At 38.7% G+C, this 23,021-nt stretch overlaps 1 protein-coding gene across 2 annotated transcripts in view; it reads right to left on the bottom strand.

Annotated features, from left to right (window-relative positions):
• LOC145994954 (extracellular matrix organizing protein FRAS1-like) overlaps positions 1–23,021 on the bottom strand; it is a 408,454-nt gene that overhangs the window by 303,377 nt on the left and 82,056 nt on the right. Inside the window, exons 2-3 of one of the 2 annotated variants that reach the window (XM_083131481.1) lie at positions 5,440–5,471; positions 2,538–2,732 (exon numbers count right to left, since the gene is read on the bottom strand). In XM_083131481.1, coding sequence (XP_082987607.1) covers positions 2,538–2,732; positions 5,440–5,471 — 227 coding nt within the window. The remainder of the gene's footprint in view (positions 1–2,537; positions 2,733–5,439; positions 5,472–23,021) is intronic. The other variant, XM_083131482.1, reaches the window with a different exon arrangement.

The following is a 23,021-nucleotide window of genomic DNA, read 5'->3' as shown; positions in this document are numbered from 1 at the left end:
TTCTTCAAATAGCAAATTTTCACTTTAATACCTTGTCTACAGATTTTCCTTCTTAAATGTCCAAACACCTTAAATACTACTTTGAGGTACACATGTTTGTTACATAGTTCATTAACTACATTGCAGTGATGAAAAAGGCTTCTGTTTTTAATAGAAATATTCTATAAAGGGATAATACAGTATCCATTGTTTATATTGAGTAGAAAGATACAAAATTATCCACAATGTATTTGTGAAATAAGCTATTAAAATTGAATGAAGTCGTAAAACTTCATTGATGGACATTACATTTATTTGACATAACGTAAGGTTTACCATAATGCTATAAAAGTGAAACATAATGGGGCTATATTATTGAAGAAGGAACTGAATATTTTTTGTTATGGCTAGAAATGAAATATGTGACCTATGCAAATCAAACTTCACAATTTCCGACAATGTAAGCACAAAAATATGGATATAAAAATCACAATCACCTTTTTTTCGTGTTAAATAAAGGTATATTAGTAGTAATAAGGTCGACATGCATGTAATCAATATGTTCAATCAGCTAGGCTCACAAATTTTTAATGACATGCTTGAACTCAGACATTTTTGCACTAACATGTAAGAACTGCATTTATAATTATTATTCTTACTCTGAATTAAATAAATTTACATGACCTGTTTTTCAAATTACTTTGTCATTCAAATAGAGATGTACTGTATTTCCCCAAAACATAGGATCAGTCTTTTAACCTCACCAGCATGTTTTAGCATCGCAGATTCATGCCTGTAGTATCTTGAAGGCCTTGGTATATTGTATAAAGAAGAAAGCATCTTACAGCAGGAAATGCTCATTTCTGTACTCAATTCATGTGTTCAGTGTCTGGCATCGTTTCCTATCTGCATAGTGCAACACTAGCGCATAGATTTGGAATTCGTTTCATGGATAAATTCACCTCTTACTGTCGTTTCGTCACCACAAGGTAAACAAGGGATTGGCCCAACCTCTATACTTCTAATAACTTTCGGTTTCTGGTTCATATTGTTTCCTTGTGTGCCACTGGGAGTGCTGGTGTAGTCTGCTCATCCGCTATATTTGCCATCAACGCTGGATTTCAGCTGCTGTAGTACTGGGAACAAAATGTGATGCACTGTCAATTTTATAACTCATGTGGAAAGTTCACAGTTGTGTGTGTCTCTTTGATCTTGCTGTCAATTACAGTGTTTGGTGTTGCCTGGCTGTAACTTCTTTGATTGTACAACTGTTGAATTTAAGGTGTCTGGCCAGCCTGGATTTGACTGTTTTTTTTGTGTTGTTTTTTTTTCATCTGTTATTTGCTGTTGTATCCATTCAATGATTGATGTAATAGATCTACCAATGACACTCATGTTTGGCATCATATATTCCGGAGTTTGTTGAGTCACTGGCAATTTTAGCTACTGGTTTGTGCACTAGTTTAATGTCCTACTGCCTCATGGTCTTGGCAAGGTCGTTGAATGTGGTGTGCTGGTAGTTTTTTGAGGATGGTTTGGATGTCAGATCTGTCTCTAAGCTTTCCTGCACCACGCTGAGAGTTGGTGATCAGTGTACCCATTCTTTAGTCCTATACCTGTGATTGTGGCAACTTCATTCCATAGATCGTGTTCACTCATTCAATAAGAGAAAAGTCTTTGGTAAAAGTTGAGCCAAATGTTAGTTTTTGGTTTAGGAGGATGTTTGGAGAAAGTGTGAATGTACTGGTTGCCTGTAACTGTTTCTCTGTGGAGAATTTCTTGCCAATTTTTTTTAATGGTTAGGTCTAAATATTGATACTGTCTTGGCTCTCCAGTTCTGTGGTGAATTTTAATCTGGGATGAGTGTAGCCTAGTTTCCTCCTTGTTGTTTTTTTTATGTGACTATGGTGTCACAAGCATATTTGCCATATCATATGTTCTGGTGTGTAGAAGATGTCCTTCTCAGCTAAGTGCATAAAAATATTGGTGATGGGTGCTGAAGGAGGGTTACTCATGGTCAGTCCTTCTATTTGTATGAAGTAGTTGTCCTCAAATTGGAAATAATTGTGTTTCGGCATATTTCAAAAAAACTTGGAGGCCTCTGATACATACAATGGCAAGATTTTGTTGATCATTAGCTGTTTTCTACCAATGTGAGAGCTAAGTCTATTGAAATAGAACAACATATCCACTATGTCAATGCTGGTGAGTTTGGCATTGTTGGCTTTTACTATGGAAGTTACTAGTTCTCTAGCATCTTTAATATAGTGAAAAACATAGGTAAGTTCAGTTTCATTCTCATGATTTACTATCAGTCTTCCCTTTTCTAATTAGAAAGTAAAAGAAGTCCCAGAGGTTAGGAGTGGTGGTTGGCCATGTTCTGAGACCTTACATAGGAAACATGATATTTTCAACATTCAATTACAGAGTTTCTTTCTTTCATATTAAATTTATATGTATTACATTTTAGTTTATCCAAAACAAATACATCCAGACTTGGGTACATTTTGAATTTATCATAATCTAAAACAAGTATTTAACTTTTACGCTGTACTTACCTGAATCCATTGACCGTTATTCAAGCAAGGATGCCGTTTCATGCAAGTTGGGCAGCACTGGTTAGGTAGAAATTCAAGCGCACTATCTGATGTATAATTGCAATTCAAACTTTGGCATTTAACTTGGCTGCAAACTGGAACACTATCTTCGCAGGAGCACATTGTGCATGGATCTAGTTGCCAAATGGAATTTTCCTGAAGAATAATATGTGTGTATATAATGTAGATAAAATTAAATTGTTATTATTATGGTTAAAATTTACATGACTTTGCTCCTTTTTATTGGATAAGGGGATGTAAGGCCAGCTGCACACCGGATCCAACACAACATGATGCGACAAGTCATTTCTGTTGCAAACCCTCTCAGGGCAGGTTTAACATTAGTCTATTATCAGTGGCTGCACACTGGATGAAACATTTGACTTGAGTCACGTTGAAACCGTTTGCAACAAAACAATAGAAGTCTGTGAAATTTGGTATCACGTGGAGCAGCTTGTAACAAAATGACCTGCGCATGCGTGAGTCCATTCACTTCAGCCACAGACCTCTAATTAAAGATCGGAAACAGGGACAAAAATAAACCCTACTTGAATAACCCCTGTAATCGCAACAATGCAAGCGCAGTGGCAGCATTATATAGATTCAATTCAAAACATATAAATTAATACATTGATTCTACATACAAATTGATTGTCATGCATCGCTATCAGATTCCCAAATTATAAGACAGATGTAGACCTATTGCATACAAGGATGTGGAATCAGATTTTAGCTAACAAAATTACTTGTTCTGTCACGTCGTAACTGGTATGTGGCTGGCCTAAGGGGTGATCCTTCCTCCAGACACCCAAATGTCAACCTCACTTTGACATAATATACCCTGCACTGCATTCTTGCAGACTCACAAGGCTCTGGCACCTGGACCTACAGTGAGCCCTTTGTTGTGTGCTGTCCATATATGTTTGTGATTGTCCTTTCCTCAATTGATCAACATTCTTCTTATCACCATTCTTTCTCACCTCTGCGATTAGCCAAAAGGAGCAGAAAAGTGAAGTAAAATAACTCAAATCAATCAATCATTAACTTATTGTATAAGGGTGATACGTTCCTGAAATATATAGAAATTAATGTATGAATGACCATGGCTGTATAGTCTAAGGTGTCATGCTTTGGGCCCAGACTACAGGACGTGCACAGGTTTGCGTCTTCTGGGGGAAGCATAACAACTTTTCTCCTGAGATTTTGGCCTGTGAATGGGACCGATGGCCACCCACCATCTTGAGAAAATTGGGGAGCTACTAATGATTGATTGATTGATTGAATTAAAATTTGTGGGTGCGTCGGCACTTAAGGCCATTTCGCACCCTTCTATGTATACGGGAAAAATGTCCCCTTATCTAAAATTCTGACTGAAAATTTAAAAAAGGGGTGTAGATAGCCCCTTGGGAAAAACTAAAAGTGCAAGGTTGTAAAGAGACCTGCACGAGACAAACACGACACATTAAAAAGTCAGAACAAACAAACTACAAACCTCCTTACAGACGGTGGAAAAGTCCAGCTCTTCGCAAAAAACTAAAAACATGGGATAAAATACTGCTGTCATCACCCAAGAGGGATGACAAACAGCCGGAAAGGTTAAAAGTCTGCCGAAGGTAAGCAAGATCGACACATTCAACGAGAATGTGTCGGATGCTTAAAATAACATCACAAGCACAACACAACGGAGGGTCCAGCCCTTGGAGCAGGTGACCATGCGTTAGACGGCTGTGTCCTATACGCATGCGGGTAAGAATAACTTCTTCTCGCCGAGAGGGACGGGATGAGGAACGCCAAGCACCTATGGTGGGCTTAACAGCGTGAAGCTTGTTCCCCGTTTCCGTATCCCACTCGGCCTGCCAAGTGTCAAGAAGGCGACAACGGAACATGTTCTGCAGGTCGCTAGCAGGCAAAAGGTGGACGAGAACATCGCCGTCTGCATCAGCAGACTTGGCGGCAGCATCAGTTGCTTCGTTCCCCTGGATGCCCACGTGGCTAGGGACCCAACAGAAGTGTACATCCGCACTGGCTGATAAGGACACAAGCCGTCTGAATATGCGTTGCGCTACCGGATGCCGGGAATACGGCGAATCCAGAGACTGCAACACGCTTGTCGAATCACAGCAGTAGTGTAACCCAGTCATAGAACCCTACAACAACCATACATTAATAAATAAACCCGTGGCACAACAGCCTGTGAGAGCCAGGGCCTATCTACCTACCGACTGATAGCCTCAGTCCCATCTGCTTAAGTGGGACATCATCCAAGCAGTTACGAGGTGACGTGTGACCAGCACGACGAACACCCAGAACCCTCAGATAAATAAACTAACCAAACATAACAGAACAAATAAGCGATGATATAGGGCTCCTGGGACTTACTTAATAATAAACTTAAACAGAATATGTCTCCAGTAATTTCTCTACACACACCATCATAAACATATATGTGCATGTATGTACATATATGTGTGTTGTGTGTGTGTATGTTTATAGCATTACTATACACAACTACCCGTCAGAAAGAAAAAACTTCTAAATTCGCCAATGGATCTGAGCCCTCCTTCAAAAAAATCCTGGTTACAGGGCACTTTGGTCCAGACATGCTACATTTTTATCAGATATTATTTAATCACTCTTCAATAAAGGAAAATTAAAATTGAAATTGAAACTGAAGAGACTCTGTCAATCGGAATTCATTTTATGGCAACTTTTCTTAATTGTCTTGTACATAAATACACAGGGCTGTGACAGTAACCGACAACAATCAACAATAATGACAGATAAAAATCTTGAAAAAAAAAAGCTCAGAATAATTAGGGCTAGTCAGGTTTTTATTCCACATACAAAAGTAATAAATACTTACAGAAAACTGTTGTCCATTGTGGAAACATTTGCCTGTAATTGGAAAAAATATATTTTTTAACAATTCTGATATTACAAATTAACTTTAGCAAATTTAATTTAAGGCAGTCATACTTTACTAATACTTTATTACTAATAATAAATGTAACGAGTTGTAAATATAAATGTATGCACACATAGTGCATAATAAACTAATAAATAAAAGCTGAATGCCAAATTCAGTTAAATGTATCTGTTGTTTAGTTAGTACCACATTTGTTACACAAATATATGAGATGGTGTCATGTGAAAAACTAGTATAAATATCTCATAGATGGAAACACTATCAGGAAATTGTATAAAATGGCGCACATTATGTTAAACTTTTATGCTTATATTATGAGCCTACATTACGCAGTGACTTCATAAAATATTTAAAGATATATATTTTTACATATTTTCGCACAGTAAAGCATTGGTATGTAGCTATTATCAATGACAATTTTCTCATCAATGAACTAACTTCATTCAGTAAAACGTAGAATTTTAGTAGCTTTATATTTCACTATCTCATAAGTTATTAAGGGGTAAGTTTTCTCTCACACAACCCCTCAAATTTGATATAACAGTTTAAGTAGATACTACACCTTTTCTTGGATGAATAGCACAGATAGCTTACGATGGTTATTCACATGTCATTTTACACTGAAGCTACATTATAATAAGGTTATACAGTCAGTCTGTATTACCTGTCAGTCAGTCCATGTCAACTCTCAGCATCTCAAAAAGTCATAGTTTTGTATACCTAAAATCTTGTAAATTTGAAGATCCACGAAATGCTATTTTAACGTGATATACATTATTATGTTGGTTGGTGTTTCCATCTGTCTATAGAAGTTATCTGTCACTGTTAACTCTGCTGAATTTTCATGCCTTACATACAGGGTGTTCCAAAATGAATATCGGAGTTTCAATGAAGTGTATCTTCTATTACATATACATTACAGAAATGAAACGTATCTTAAAAGGAAGGGTAACTCAAACAGTTTTCGTTTCTATTTTGCAGGTGATGTTTCATAACTCCGCCGCAGCACGGCGCTAGTAGTAAAGAAGGAGATGACTCCTGTGTCTTGGAATTCGCAAGGTGTAACTCAGCAATTGAAGTGCAACGTGCTTTTCGGCGGGAATATGGATGTGATCCCCCATCGGATAACAACATCCGAAGATGGTACAACCAATTTAAGAATACGGGATGCCTGTGCAAAGGGAAGAGCTCCGAAAGACCACGTCTACCAGATGAGCAAGTGGAACAGGTCAGAGTCCCAGGAAATCTGTAAGGCGGGTGAGTCGAGAACTGACAATGCCGTCCACGACTGTTTGGAGGGTGTTACGAAAGAGACTGCGCATGAGGCCAACCCGTGCCAACTTCTGCAAAAATGTGCTGGACATGGAAGATGATTTTCTTACACGTGTGATCTTTAGTGATGAAGCCTCATTTCATCTTAGTGGACGAGTGAATACGCATAATGTGTGTATTTGGGGGTCAGAAAATCCACACCAAACAGTGCAGCACATGAGGGATTCACTAAAAGTGAATGTCTTTTGTGCTCTATCCAAAGAACAAGTGTATGGACCTTTCTTCTTTGTGGAAAACACTATCACTGGTACTGCTTATTTGGACATGCTCCAGTAATGGTTCTACCCTCAACTGGATCGTGAGCAAAAAAGGAACATCATCTGGCAACACTTTCATCGAGAAGTATGGAACTGGTTGAATGCTGTTTTTCCCCAACGATGGATCCGTCGTCATTGTGAGGATGACGTGGCTCTTCTGCAATGGTCCCCAAGATCTCCCGACCTCACCCCCTGCGATTTCTTTTTGTGGGGGTATGTAGAGAATAGTGTATACGTGCCACCGCTACCTGCCGACCTCCCTGAATTGCAACGCAGGAGTCTGTTACAACAGACATGTGGGTGAAAGAAGAAAGTGTGGGAAGAAATTGCCTACAGACTAGATGCGTGCCGTGTCACAAGGGGATCCCACATTGAACACTTGTGACTTGTGACAAAAAAACTGTTTGGGTTATACTTTACCCTTCCTTTTAAGGTATGTTTCATTTCTTTGTTGTATATGTAATAGAATATACAATTAATTAAAACCCCAATATTAATTTTGGAACACCCTGTATGTTATTGCATTTTGCAATACATATTAGTGGTTTTCAGGTTCTACAACTAATCACTTAGCATGCAATGTTAACTGGACATTATCCTAATGTTTCTTCTGTAACTATTCTAACACTACGTTTGGATATGACACCTTTTCTCTCGTCTTTCCTAAGGAACCAAAAGTGTTTGGCTCATATAGTTGCCTAACGTAAAAACATACCGTTGGGCAACGGTAATTTTGACTGTGGTTCCAACGTTGGCTCGATGTGTGGTTTTTACGTTGGGCCAACATACTGAAAACTTAAGAATGGATAGGTTTGTGTTCTGATATATACATAATTTATTGTGAGGTAAAGGTAAAGTGTTCCCCTGTGCATAGCACCACGCCATGAAGGCGTATAGGGGGTGTGGGGGTAACGCCCCACACTTTCTTGATCCGGTCGTGAGTGGGGGTGATGTGATCAGCATCACGAATTTATTGTGAGGCCTAATGTAAACTATAGTACAAATTATTTATGAAAATAAAATAAAAATAATTTTCTGTCACATGGTATCATTGTTTTCAAGGCACCATACCTTCAAGTGGTAGCAAAAAAACTTTCTAGTTTACTTAGTTTTTCACCTTTCGTGGAATTTAGTCTGCACAAAACATTGTTTAACCACCTTCACAAAAATACCTGTAAGAATATTCTTGTTCTAATACAGCCAAAGAGACAAACAATAAGCAATTACCAACACATCTTTCATCCATGGCGGCTGACAAAGGACTGGTGAGTGATTGCAAGTTAAAAATATACTCTGTCCCAGCTAATTGTAGAGCAGGGCCATGCATAGTGGCAGAGGAGGAGGAGGGAAATCAAGTGGTGAAAGTGCAGCGTTGCCAACCGTACGGTTCAGACTGTACATGTACGGAAATTTTATGGCATGTACGGACGTACGGTCCAGACTTTAGTCCGTATGCTAAATGCATGGCTTGTCAAAATTTGCACTTGCAGTTTTATCCTAATATTTCCCTAAGAAATTCTTAAACCAAGGACACGGACCTGGAGACAAAAATACGGTCCATTTGCCATGTGCGTACGGTATTATCCTTTTCAAAAGTTTGCAACGCTGACAGAGTGAAGCAGAAAATTGTGTAACTCCAGTCGCCCATTACGCAATCCCGTTTCTCTCACTGTTCATTGGTGGAGCCGTCTCGCGTCACTACTTGCACAGAGACTTGTTCTCGTTCGCCTGGTCTACAGTTAGCTGGTAATGGGTTTAGCTTCTACTTTTATTATAAATATATTATATTTGCAGTATGTGCTGTGACTGAAATATTCGAAAACAAGCACTGTTACATTTCACTTGTTTTACACTCTAGAATTAGCATGAGAAAGTTGTTTTTAAAACTGATTATGGCTCACTTTTCCATAGTTGGGCAAACCTTGGCAACCACCGTTGGCTCAACGTATAAGACCAACGTCAATTTTCCAACCAACGTAAGCCAACCTTTCACACGTAAAAACTGACGTTGGCCCAACGTTTGTGGTTACTTGGGTTACATAAAATAAAATGTCCGTGGTAGGGGTCGAAGCCATGACGGAACAGTGATTATACCAGGAATTCGGTGCTCTACTCAATTATTCCACAGCACTAATTTATGGGTAATGTCCAAATAACACTACATGCTAATAAAGAACCATTGTCACTAACTTTCAGAGAAGTAGGATACTGCAAAGAATTTATCAGTTTTTATAATGAACCAAACCCAAAACAGTTCATCAATGCTGTCTCCTTCTACCAAGAACGCACTGTTACATGTTACCATAAAATTTACAATAAGTATTATATCGTTAAAATGTAATATTCTGTCTGTTAATTTCCAAAAACAGACCGAAAGCATTTTTTTTTCGTGCATTCATGTCATCATCTCTCTGCTATGGCTAGCCGCTATATTTTAATTTTAAAAATTATCTTCTTCTTCTTCTTCTTTTCCCTTATGCCCACTTAGGCGTCGGGTCCTTTCAGCCACTTCTTGAAAGAAGTTCTATCCTGTGCCAGTCTTTTCACTTCGTCCGGTGTCTTCCCTCTCTTCTGTGCCAGTCCATAAATGTACTGGTTCCAGTTCAACCTGGGTCGTCCCCTTCCTCTCTTTCCTTCTGGTCGGGCCTCAAATATTTGTTTCGGTTTACGCTCTTCCTCCATCCTAATAAGATGTCCCAGCCAGCCTAATTCCCTCTTCTCGATGATTTCAATCAGTGGTTCCTGATTCAGGCATTCTCTTCTTATTGTTGTATTTCGTATCATATCTCTCCTTTAAAAATTATTTGATTTCAAATTTAAATTTGATTGATTGAGTTTGTGTTTTAAGTTCGCTTTATGCACAGATAGGCTAAACCTACAATTTAAAGTGGGATCTGAACCATAATGTGCCTCCCTCCACCATGTACCCAGGAACCCCTTGATTACAAGGCGACGACGTTCTGTAATAGGTGTAATGGACAGTAGCGTAGCGTCCTAATACGCCCATACGCCCGGCGTTCCCTGATTTAAAATTTAAAAAATGCGTAAATGCTGTAAATATAAAGTAAAACGTGACTAATTATATGCATGTTTGAGCATAATGGCATTATAAAAGCTATTTTTCGCGATCCGTCTACAACGCTCCACTAACAGCTCTCCTTGTAGCATTTCTCTAATGTCTTTGCTTGCCGGACGCCGGCTAGGTTTGGCGTACAGGACCATGCCTGCCTGTAGGCAAAGAGAAGGAGGGAAAGCTTGTGGCTTGGATCTCTCTCTACAGCACGGGCGAAATGCTCTCGCCATACGCGGGCGTACGGAGACCTGATTGGTTCTAGGGGCCATGTGACCTTTCCTGCCTTCCGATTCAAGGCGCTGTACTTCCGATGCAAACGACAGAAGTAGAATTCCTACCCGGTTTTTAGCGCTCGTGCCTCTGCTCGTGCTGTGTGATGCTACAATACGCAATATTGACTGACGTATCTTTCTTTAATGACCACTGCATCGTGTAATTTATCGCAAGAACAGTGAAGTGCATTAAAAACTAAAAGAACAAAAAAGTTTTTGTCAAACAAGTTGATAAAGTCCTCATGGTAGAAGTTCAGCCTGTGGCTGCTCTGCCACCTAACCCACAAAACTATTTATTTTAAAAAAATATTTTTTCGTTAGTATCTAACTGACTAATATTGTGCCAGTGGAAATGTTTAGCATTCGTTTCAAAACTCTTAACATCATATGATCTCTTGACAAAATTATTTTAAAATGTTTATCAGCATTCTCAAGATGCAATAAACAGTGGTCTGAAACTCTGAATTACTACTAATAGGCACTGTTACGTCAGTAGAGTGTACGATTGTTGGATCATCCACCCACCTTCGTGTCAGTGTGTTTTGCACAGCGCGCTAAGACGCCAGAGGTTTCCGGTTCGAATCCCGGCCTACGCATGTTTGTTCTTTGTGAGTGTCTCTTCATCAACTTCATCAATATCATCACTCATATTAATATTTGCGATTAGCCAAAAGTGGTAGAAAGCGAAGTAAAATAAACCAAATCAATCAATAGTTGTATCATCCACAACAATGAAGTCTACTGTTGTTCTAAAGGCGATTGTGATTCAGGTAGATTTTTAATTACTTGCGTCATGTTGAAAGGTTTCCTTGATTATAAAATACTGTTTTGCTACACATGTGTTGCGTGTGGAGCAAAATACTCCGAATGGTGTACGGTGTTTCTAACTTGAGCAATCTAATTAAAAATGGTGTAAAACACCAGTGCTGCAAGCATTTATTGCACACTGAGGCATCTTATTTTCTAGATAAAACAAGCATGGGTCATGTTTTATCGGAACCTGGCTGACTTAATGTAATAAACACAATGAGATTGTGATTTGAAATAGACAATACATATGTCGGCTAATTCCATAAGTAAACTCTTAAGCAAAAAAAAAAAGGCCTACCCTTCCTTCTAACTTGGCGTTCCCATCCGAAATGCTCATGCTACGCCACTGGTAATGGAATGGCGAATATGAGAATTTTGATTGTGAAACTGTGAAAAATCCTGACGTGGTCAGTATTCAAAATACTTTCAGAATCACTTATTCGGACTGGCCATTCTAGGGCTTTGATAAAATTCAAGCATAATTCCTGGTTTTCAAGACAAACTTTCCAATAATGAAGGGTACAAGCAGATGTTTTCTCTATTCCAACCTTAAGTATTACTGCTTCTCAATACCCACACACACAAATATAAAGGGTCTGTGTGATACTCCCAGTGTATCCAAAATTTCTAATTCGATTCAATTAAACAGTATATATATTTAATTTAAGGTGCGGAGTTTACATTTCCAATTTCGCATACTCAGACTAGAAATATATCAGCAAATCACAAATGTTACTGTATATAGTAATCTACGAGAAATTGTTAATTTGTATAAGAATTTCAAATTTACCTAATCAACTTCAAGATACCTTGCAATAATCTTCCGTATATCAGATAGATTGTTCTGCAAAGGATACTAACAAAATGGATTTTGAGATAATTCTGCTTTATTTTTCACGCAGCTATATTTTATTTTCCTTCCTCAATAAAAATAAAAGCTAAACAGTGAAAAACGTGCCTCAGGGCATTAATAAATATGTAGACTATTAATTCAATGGAATTTGGACTAATAAAAATTGCAATTTTTTACATCTACGTAGAAAAATTCAGGCATAAATCCCAGCGTTAATAATTCATGCATAATTCCAGGAATTCAAGGAATTTTCGGTGAGTAGCCACTCTGTGAACATTGTTGACAAGATGGGGAGTGTAAAAAGAAAGATAAAGTGCCACACATTTACATGTACACTTGAAATATGAAGGGGTGGGAGCATAGTCGCCGACTCCATGGGGCTTGGGGATGCTCGAGCCCCCCCAATATTAACGATGTGGGGGCAGTGCCCCCCAAATAATTTGCTTAAGAAGATCTAATGTATTATTTTGCTTCTCTTGTAAAGTTTACTCTGAATTGTGCCACATGAACTTAACTTTAAATACACATTTAAAATTTTCTAGACCATCAACTTTGGGGGGGGGCTGAGACCGCTAAACCATCAACTTTGGGGAGGCTATGACCAGAGACAGCAAAACACATGTCTTATTACTATATACTAAGTATGTAATTATTAGTATTGTTAACATTTTTACTAAAAAGAGTTTCAAAAGACGATGTGCATGAACTAGGGTAGTGGATAGGACGTTCGGGCTACAAATGGCTCTCACATGACATTCAGGACATCATTGATATATTAGGGAGATCTGTTTTGCGCTCCGTGGTAGCAGATATTAAAAGTCGGGAATATTTTGCTATTATGGTTGACGAAACTTGTGACATATCCATCCGTGGACAATTAATATTCTGCATTCGAACTGTGAATAAAAAAATTGATATCTTTGAGGTATTCATGGGCTTCTATTAGGGGTGTGCGGGACGGGATCGGGACGGGAAAAATTTTCAATTTCCAGATTAAGTCGGGAAATTTTCGGGACGGGAAATGTTCCAACGCCATTTTCACTTTAAGTGATTTCTGGATTAAAAACTAACAATTTACGATAAGTTCCAGAAATTGACAATGCAGAAAATGTCGAGAAATAACGACGTTTTTAAATGAGCATTCGGTTTTTCCCGACTGCTCGGGATCCCGAAAAGTCGAGAAATCATTTTCGAAGTCGGGATCGGGACAGGAAATTTTTTTTTCCCGATCCCGGTCCCGACTTTTCGGGATCCCGCCCACCCCTAGCTTTTATGAGATTCCGAACACTGAGGCCAAAACTTAAAAAGGGGACACTGAGGCCTTAAAAAAGGGAGAGAGTGAGTCATTCATTAATTTATTTCAGTGATCAGAGCCCCCCAATAATTTTGACAAGTCGGCGCCCCTGGGTGGGAGTGTTTTGTAGCTCCTTCTTTCAGAGTGTTCAACTGCAACTGTCTGAATAAGCAATGTTGCAATGATCGATGCTGAGTTCAATGATTGATTGATTGATTTTGTTACACTTTTGGCTAATTGCGAAGAGGGGATGAGTGATGATGATACGATGAGATTGATGAGTGAACACTCACAGACACCCATGGCCAGACCGAGATTCCGGATTCGAACCCGGGACCCGTAGCACGATATGCTAACCACTATGTCACGGAGGCCGGCACTAAATTCAATGATTGCTTGTGTCTGTGATGATAAGCATATTTTCAGTCATGGGTTAATTGAATAAAGAAAAGCTTGGGTACAACAATACTGAATTAATATTTAACCATTGTTGCCTCACTCTTATGTGTCTATGCAACTACAACCAATTTCCATCCTGAATGCATGAAGCTGTAAGTATCTAAAGAGTTTAGGTATTCTAATTTTAGGTAGATTTTAAACTGTAGTCTGTATACAATGTTATGAATGCATTATTTTGTAATGGTGAATAGCGATATCCAAGTACAGCGCAATGCACAACAGACCCGTCTAGTTTGCTGCACTTTTTTACTTTCTGTACTCACGCGTCTAATTGCTTGCACGGTGCAATACCGACTCGTCTACTTTAGAGCGACCACAAGGAAAAGAACCTTCGACAAGAAGTCTCCGCGTAGCTTTACCTTCTTCCGTTCAGCTCGGGCCATAAGAAAGCATGTTCCACTCTGCCTCTCCCTTTCATGCGGGAGTACGGTGCACAGGAGTCGCGGGTCTGAGCAGGTTTTTTTGCTTGTGGTTCCATTATAAGTTGATTTGATGTCAAGTTGTGTATTTGGTATCTGCACCGTTTGCACTACGTTCTGAAGCAGTGTCATGTGAGGTGTATGATCACGTGATACGTGCCAACTAATCAAATTAACATTTAAAGCAGCAGACAGGAATTTGTTGAATCTTCTGAACTTGAACACCGCTATCCATCCACTTGGTTGAATGTCATTTCCTTGGACCAGGCCAACACCGGGATACACCTGCACTACACCTAGTTTCAAAATATGCAGCGAACTAGACGCAGTGTTCCTTTCAGGCACCTTTCCGGGGGTGGAGAGCACCCCCAGAGGGAATCTACCCCCCCCCCCCCCCCGGACAAAATTGTCTCTTTGAGAAATGAAACTGAGTTAAGTATACTGTTTAGAGTTGTTGAGGATAAGGTCCCCGTGGAAAAGTTTTTGTCAATAGTCAAAATTCCTAATGGAAGGGCAGAACATATTATCTTCTATGCAGTTTCCCGAACGGTGGAAAGTTTCTAATGTATGTCCAGTACCGAAATCCTCGGAGAACAGAAACATACAAAACCATCGTCCTATAGCTCTTTTATCTGCCCCTGCTAAAATATTTGAGCAAATCTTATATTGCCACATATATAACCATGTCAAAGAAACTTTTTCTGAATACCGGTATGGCTTTCTGCCCAACTGCTCAATAGAAACAAACCTTGGCGAGAAACTGCACTATATAAGCACAGTGCTAGATGATGGGGGGCAGGTGGATGTAATATACACTGATTTTTCCAAAGCCTTTGACACTGTAAATCATGATGTACTACTAAGTAAATTGGGCACTTTCAACTTTTCCCTTCCCCTCAGGAAACTTATGGCGTCATATTTAATGAATAGAAAACAATATGTTTCGTATAAAGGTCACACATCCAGCAAATTTCTAGTACTTCCGGAGTACCTCAAGGATCCAACATAGGACCTCTTCTCTTTCTTTTATTAATCAACGACTTACCAGAACATTTTATTAATTCTAGGAAACTGTTATTTGCAGACGACCTGAAATTCTTTCAAATAATAAAAAAATATAGACTGTGTTTGTCTACAACAAGACATAAATAGGTTGAGTGCATGGTGCTTGTCCAACGGTCTTTCTCTGAATGCAGCAAAATGCTATTCCGTTACATATTCTAAATAAAGAACTAATAATACCAATCTAAAAAAATCTGAAACAGCAAAGGACCTAGGAATATATTTTGACTCTAAGCTAACTTTCACTCACCATATTAACAAAGTAATAGGCAACGCTTACAAACTTATCGGGTTCATTATTAGAATGGGCAGAGACTTTCGAGACACTCAAACACTTAAGATATTATATTACTCATTAGTACATTCAAACCTTGAATTCGGGTCTGTTGTATGGAACACTGACAGTATAGTACAGACTACAAAAATAGAGCGAGTACAATAAAAAATGTTGCGTTATATGAAGTATAAACTTGAAGGTACTTATCCCAGATTTGATTCGTACAGTAATCTAATAGAGCAGTGTTCCGCAACCTTTTTTTACTCACGGCACACCCCAGACGGGCCTAGACTCAACACGGCACACCAAAATGTATTTCCCCTCAAAATCATATGAATCTTAATATAATTACGAAATATTACGTCGTTATGTAATCAATTATTATTATCATCATCATTGTTGTTGTTCTTATTATTATTATAAAACATGAATAGACATGCATTTATTAAAAAATTATTAACTTTAATTCAGTGTAGAAAATACACATTTCTAATACGAATTTTAAAGTAAATAACTCTACTCATACCTTCAATGTGATACTTGAGCCTGCTTAGCTGCACACAGACCGCTGATTCGTGGCGGAATCATTGACAAAGCAAGCCTCATTTCTTCATCGATGGATTTGAGTCTCTCTCTCTTTGATGTTTTAATTGCAGTCAACGTCGAGAAGCTCAGTTCACAAAAATAAGTAATTGAAAATTGTAATAACACATTAACTACCATCTCGGAGATAGCGGGGTATTCACTGCTTATTGACAACCAAAATGTATCCAAAGGCACTTCGAAAAATTTGAATTTCAATGTTCTGTCTGCTTTCAAATCTGCCAGTTCCTCTTGTAAGCGTAAATTTTCCGGAAGATATTTCAAATCCATACTGAATGGATCACGAACCCAGTCAAAATCTTCAACGCTCTCTCCAAAATATTTTTTGAAAGTCTGCTGCAAGAGTACTAAATGTTCTTTAATTAAGTCCATCAACACCTTGTTATCGTCAGCAAGGGGCCATACAGTTTGGAACATCTCACACGATCCATTTTCAATTGTCTGTATCCACAAGTTCAACTTATTAATAAACCCTTGAATCTTATCCATACTAGTCAGAATATTTTAGTTTCTACCTTGCATTTTTCTGTTTAGTTTAAGAAGCGCCGACAAACAGGCACAAAACAGCCAGCCGTACACAAAAGATGCAGTGTTACAAACAAAGAACTCGCTTGAATAGCTCTATTGTATGATTGATGCGGCCCGCTAAAAGGCTTGCTAAAAGTCTTACCTGGCTTTCTTTGCGGTGAACACAAAGCTTGCCGCCTGCAACCCATCAAACCGGCCCAATATTACAGGCGAGAATACATATAAGATGAGCAAACTATAACAATATTGAGTAAATAAATTACATTTAATTTCTATGAAAATATAACAGTTATCAGCAAGAATAAACAAGCACCTCCTTACTTAAAATCGACAATTAATTTATTGCAATATTGTAATAGTAGGTAAAAGTTCGCGGCACACCGGTTGCGGAACACTGTAATAGAGGAGCTCCGAATGCACAGGCTTGACGATCGAAGGACAGTCCGCGACCTGCTGCTGCTCTGGAAAATATATAATGGAAAACTTCGCTCTCCTCTTTGGATCTCACAATTTAAATTACGCGTTCCTAACAATAAGACGCGACCCAATCATCAAACCTTTTTTGTGAATAGAGCGCGAACAAACATTGTCAAGAAATCCCCTATCTGGAGAATGAGTGTTCTCTACAATGCCTTAGAAAAGCGTAACAAAAATATTGATTTGTTCTCTATGCCATATATACAATTTAAAAACTGTGTAATGAAAACAATATCAAATAACGGTCACTGAAGCATGTATGAAAACCTGTATCTCTGAACTCTCTAACTGGGCGCCAGCCTGTTGAGTTCATTAATGTAAATAAATAAATTAATTAATTAAATTAAAATTAAAAAAATACTATTGACGAAGAGCTTGCTGCTCTTGATTTAACATACGATGATATTGTTGCTTTCGGCTTTGATGGTGCCTCAAATATGGTTGGGAATGTTGGAGGTGTGAGAAACAAGCTTTCGGAAAAGGCTCACAAAGAGATTCTGTAGATATATGCACTGTAGAGCGCACTTTTGTCCCTTGCAGCTCCTTCCTGCAGGAATAAAAACCAAAAGATAAAACGACTTTTGTTTTGTTTTGAAAGACATTTACAAGCTGTTTAGCAAGTCGCCTAAAAAGGAAAATATTTTGCACGATATTCAGGTTATAATCAATGACCCAGTTATCAAAATTCCAGAATGTATTGAAGTCAGATGGTTGTCGTACTAAAGAATAGTCAACGCTGTCTCCAGAAGCTTGAAGTCAATTTTAATGGCTTGTGAGCATATCCACAATGAAGGAGCGAATCTTGCATCACTGGCAGGAGGCATCTAGCTGGATATCAGAAATGAAAGTTTCATTATTACCTGAAATGAGATGAATGAAATCCTCAGTGCACTTTCTATCCTCAGCAACGCTTTGCAAAAGAAGGATTTGAGTCTAGCCAAAGTCATCCCTCTAATTACTTCAACCAAATTGCATTTGCAGGATATTGCAAATCAGTGTGAAAACATCAACAGTGATCTGCAAAAACGTATTCGCACCGAACTGAAGAATATCAGATCTGAAGCGCACCTGGTTGATGATGAAGATGCTAGGAAAACTTTCTGTGGGATGAAGGAATACTCGGAAAGTGTAATTGAAGAAATGGAAAACAGGTTCAACGATCAATCTATTGATACCATGAGATTCGCAAGCCAATTTGAAACCTTTCAGTGAGTAGTAGACTTGCAAGCAGTGGCGGCTCGTGGTGAACCAAAGTGGAGGGGCGATAGCTCACAAATTTGCTTTATTTTAGTTCGCCTTTTGTGCCACATTTGGCTAATTTGCGAAGATGGGGATGAGTGATATGATGAAAGGCCGGGATTTGAAACCGGGACCCCTGGCATCGTAGCTAACAACTCAGCCACGGGGGCCGGCACAAATTTGCTGTACTAGTAATGTGAGTTTAAATTATGAATTTCGTATAACAGCCAACGTGATAACAAATTGATACGTTCGTGTTTACCGAATATCATGTTTTACACGTTTGCAAAAATTATTATAAATTAATAATTATTTAACAGTAATGCGAAGAAGATAGAAGAAGAGATTGAATTATAGCAGATTTAGTCGTTTAACAGAGGGAAAAATTCAGAAGAACTGAAGGGATATTAATTTTTACGCATCTTGATAAGAACAAATACTAATATTTACGTGCATTGATGGTAAAAATTTCTAGTAGAAAGTTTCCTGTTCAACAAGACTAATCGATAGGTGTATGTATGTTGAAAAAGGGCACCAAAATAAATATCTCACTAGAAAGGTGATATCTGCGTTACCAGAAGCTCTAAAGCAAAAACTTCAAACTTACCAGAAATCTTCAGACATGCTTGTAACTGAAATTCAACCTTCTGTCCTTCAACGCGAAATTTGCGAGTGAACTCACGACCTCCCTTCTTTGACAGTTGATCTAGATTCAAATTCGGCCTAGGTTTTTATGTCTATTTTTTCATCCAGACTACTCAGACTACTGGTAGAAAAACTTCGCACCAACAATTTCTCCACACTGTTCATCGCGACAAATGCACAACTACAGCACACAACTACCGAAAAAGCTTCACTTTTCCATGGAAAACGAAGAAACAACAAGTGTCAACTATCGTCTTCCCATCCGGTCGTTTTATTGCTTCGGGGTTGCCAGACAATTTTGCCAAATTTTAAGAAATTTGTAGTTTACAGGTTCCTGTAACAGCTCTTGGTGAGTTTAGATGACGAGTTTCTAATTTATTTAACATCCGCCTTGAAAAGAAATTGGAGAACTTTGTCACATTAACAGGATTTTTTTCAAACGTGCTAATCAAAACATGTAATTAAATCTACATGATGTACTCCACATCATTGTAATCCAAATCTACTTTTCACAAAAAACTCAGAAAAAATACAACGCATATATACGATAATTTTGCGTGTAACAAGAATCTATAGCCGACATCCGTGGCTAGCATACCGCATTACAAAGCTAGGTCTCCTGGGTTCGAATCCCGGCATGGGCATGTGTGTTCTTTGCGAGTGCCCCTCCATCAATTTCATTATATCATCACTCATCCCCATCGTCGTGATTACCGAAAAGTAGCAGAAAGCGACGGTAAATAACAAAAATCAAGCAAGAGTCTGTACATTTTCAGTTACCGATATGTTCTTTCCTCATTGGAAATTGCGTTATTTATTGCTCTACTCTTATGTCATAAGTGAATAAGATTATGGAATACAGAATGATTTTTTTCAACGGTTGGTAATTTTCTTTCTTATGTTAACTTCATTGCTTCTGGCAACTCATTGTTTACCGTTCTCCGGAGAGAGGGCCAGTTTCGCTTAGGGGGGTGGGTTTCGGACGACAAACCCTTCGTCCTCCCAGCCAAAGATCCCGCACGGTGGCGTGCGAAGTTCGCAATTGTGGCGGAAGAATGAATACAAAACCGACTAACCAACGATCTATAAGCAATAGAATATTTGCAATTCAGACAATGTAAAAGCTAATATATAAATGTTAATGTAATGTTTGTTCACTTGTGGTTACACACGGCAGTGCGGCGTCCGTATCGTCCTTATGAGCGGCAGCCCCTGCTTGCAAGACACCGAAGTCAAAAGGTTTTGTGTTAATTTTTCCATGCTTAAGGTGGAAGGCGTTCTTGCTGACCTCAAGTCCTACAATTTTTTTGTCAAGTCGATGCTTGATAATGGAATTTATACAGAAACTGACAATCCATTGTTGAAAATCTTAAAAGCTGACGTGCAGTATTGGGAGTTGAAAAAACTCTGTGAAGTCCTTCTAACCATTCCCGTAAAGACTGCCGGCGTAGAAAGGTCTTTCAGTGCTATGAAACTAACTAGGACAAGAAGTAGAACGCTACCAGGAACTTTAATGCATTGCATGATAATAAAGGGACCTAAGATTCCAACTAATGATTTTCTGGAGAAAACAGTAAGTAGATTTATATGCCATGAAGAAAACTCGCAGGATAAGATTGCTGTAAATTCTTCAAGCCATCTTAAGCTTTGCATGATGTGTTCTATTGAGTTTAATAATTGTAATATTTTTCCTGGTTCACCATTTGTTCTGGATGATAAAATGTAAAAGTGGGTGAATGTTCTGTAATTTACTATTTACTATTGTAATGGTAATTGCACAAGATAATATTTGTAAATGTTAGATAAGAGACTAATAAAAAGAAACAGACAAATAAATAGAAAAATCTATGTCTTTCCACATTGAATTACTAAGTATACTTAGGTCACCGCATCCTACTTTATTTTTGTTACTGTACGTCATTTCCCACCTGTAACGCTCAGCGTCAAGTTCATTGACGAACCACGAACGACCACTGGTAATTCTCAATGTTAAACGCACATATGTTGTATTTCGCAGATGAGATTCACAATGCCCTCCCGGTTCTCTGGAATGCCCCCCCCCCCCCCGAGCAAATTTTCTGAAAGAAACACTGACTAGACGGGACAAATATGTGGGTATTTGGAAGAACAAAGCAGCCGACGCTGCTGCCAAGTCTGCTAATACAGGCGGCTATGTTCTGGCCCACATTCTGCCAGTTGCTCCCTTCTTGACACGTGACAGGAAGAGAGGGATAAGGTAACGGGAACAAGTTTTCTGCTATCAATCCCACCATGCATGGCCTTCATTGTACCGTCTTCCAGTTTAACTCGGCTTCGAATTGGACATAGCCCTCTCACACATCGTCACTTCCTGCAAGGGCTGAACCCTCCAATGTCGTGTCTGTAAAGTTATTTTAAGTATTCGATATATTCTTATTGAATGTACCGATTTTATTTTCCCCAGGCGAAGTTTTTATCTTCTCAACTGTTGATCATCCATTTTTCGAGATGATGACAGTGTTTTTAAGAAATGAGGAAGTTTTTAGTTTCTCCTTACTTTTGAATGTGTTGTGTATGTCTTGTAAAGGTCCCTTTACAACCTTGCACTTTTAACCTTTCTCAACGAGCTCTTTACAAGCCTTTTTAACTTTAAGGGGAAGAGTGACAGTTTTGCACCAGTTCTGCATTTATTTCAATATCGTCGGAATTGGCACTGCTACTAAAAAACCGGCTGGACAAGAGGGTGTAAATTTCTCTCCTTGTTGGAAGTGGAAGCTGTTTTTTAGGTTGATTATTAAGCTAGACAAGATGTTTGAAAAATATGATGAATAAATATTTCCAGAATCCAATGTATTCCGTATGGAGAATCAACTTCAACTTCAAATTACGGCTAATCAAATTGGAGTTTTGACTTTTCCTGCGGCCAAGAAATTGTTCAACGAGTCATTTTTCCGTCCATGTTCTTTTATACGCCATTGGATCTTTGATATTCCCGAGACAACAAATAAAACAATGCTCCCATAAGCTTAATGCATTTCTCCTTGCCTCCTAAAGCCATCCTGGCAGTGTTGATAAACCTGATGCGCATAAAAAAGCTAAATTTAACCTTAAATGGAGTTAAAACTGACTTTCAAGGCGCTAGATTTACTAAGGCTGGAAAAAGTGTCGCATAGGATAATTTGAGGTGTCAAAGGGGTGGGATAGCAGATCCATCTCCTATTACTGTTAACTTTAAAGTGATGGCAATTTATTCTTAGTTCTTGGCGTATAGATCTGTCGGCATCGCCCGTCTCAATAATCCACAGATAGTCGTATGATATCGAAAATTAATAATTCCCGGATAACAATATCGGCATCTTCACGTCAGCCACGGCGCTATAAAAAAGTAGCTGGGGAGGTTAGAGGAGGTGGGGCGACGCAGCCAATATAACAATATCACGTCAAGTGCAAAATATATAGCTACTCATGGCAAAAGTTGGTCTATGTGGGCCGGAGCCAGTGATGATATCATAGTGGATTAAGGGGGCGGGCTTCCCATTTCACAGCAAGACGAGTACACGAAAGAGCAAGATCTGGCTCCTAAAGAGCACAGTTGGCAACTGCTCGGAGGGAAGAACCTCACGGAAACCGTTCCTCAAGGTAAGAATTTTAGAGAAGAGGAATTTTCCTCGTCTTCTTTGAAGGTTGTAAAATGGCCATGTGTATCCACGCACTCACTCACTCCCTCTGTCTCTGTTTCTCTGCATCAACAATATTTCCATTGTTTCCTTGAATCATTTCCATGGAATTGAAAGTATTCAGACGAATATAAAACAACGTCTACCATGATAAGTATGTTAATATTGTGCCAATACAACCTTTATTTTGCCAGAACCGTGCAGCTGGGTATATCCACTTATGTGTAGGGGAGGTAACTACAATGTCATAGTAATTGTGAATT

The sequence above is a fragment of the Lepisma saccharinum genome, chromosome 11, assembly GCF_977018435.1.
Source record: "Lepisma saccharinum chromosome 11, izLepSacc3.1, whole genome shotgun sequence".
Lineage (NCBI taxonomy): Eukaryota > Metazoa > Arthropoda > Insecta > Zygentoma > Lepismatidae > Lepisma > Lepisma saccharinum.
The sequence above is the reverse complement of the archived record's forward strand: the minus strand, read 5'-3'. Positions and strand labels throughout refer to the sequence as shown.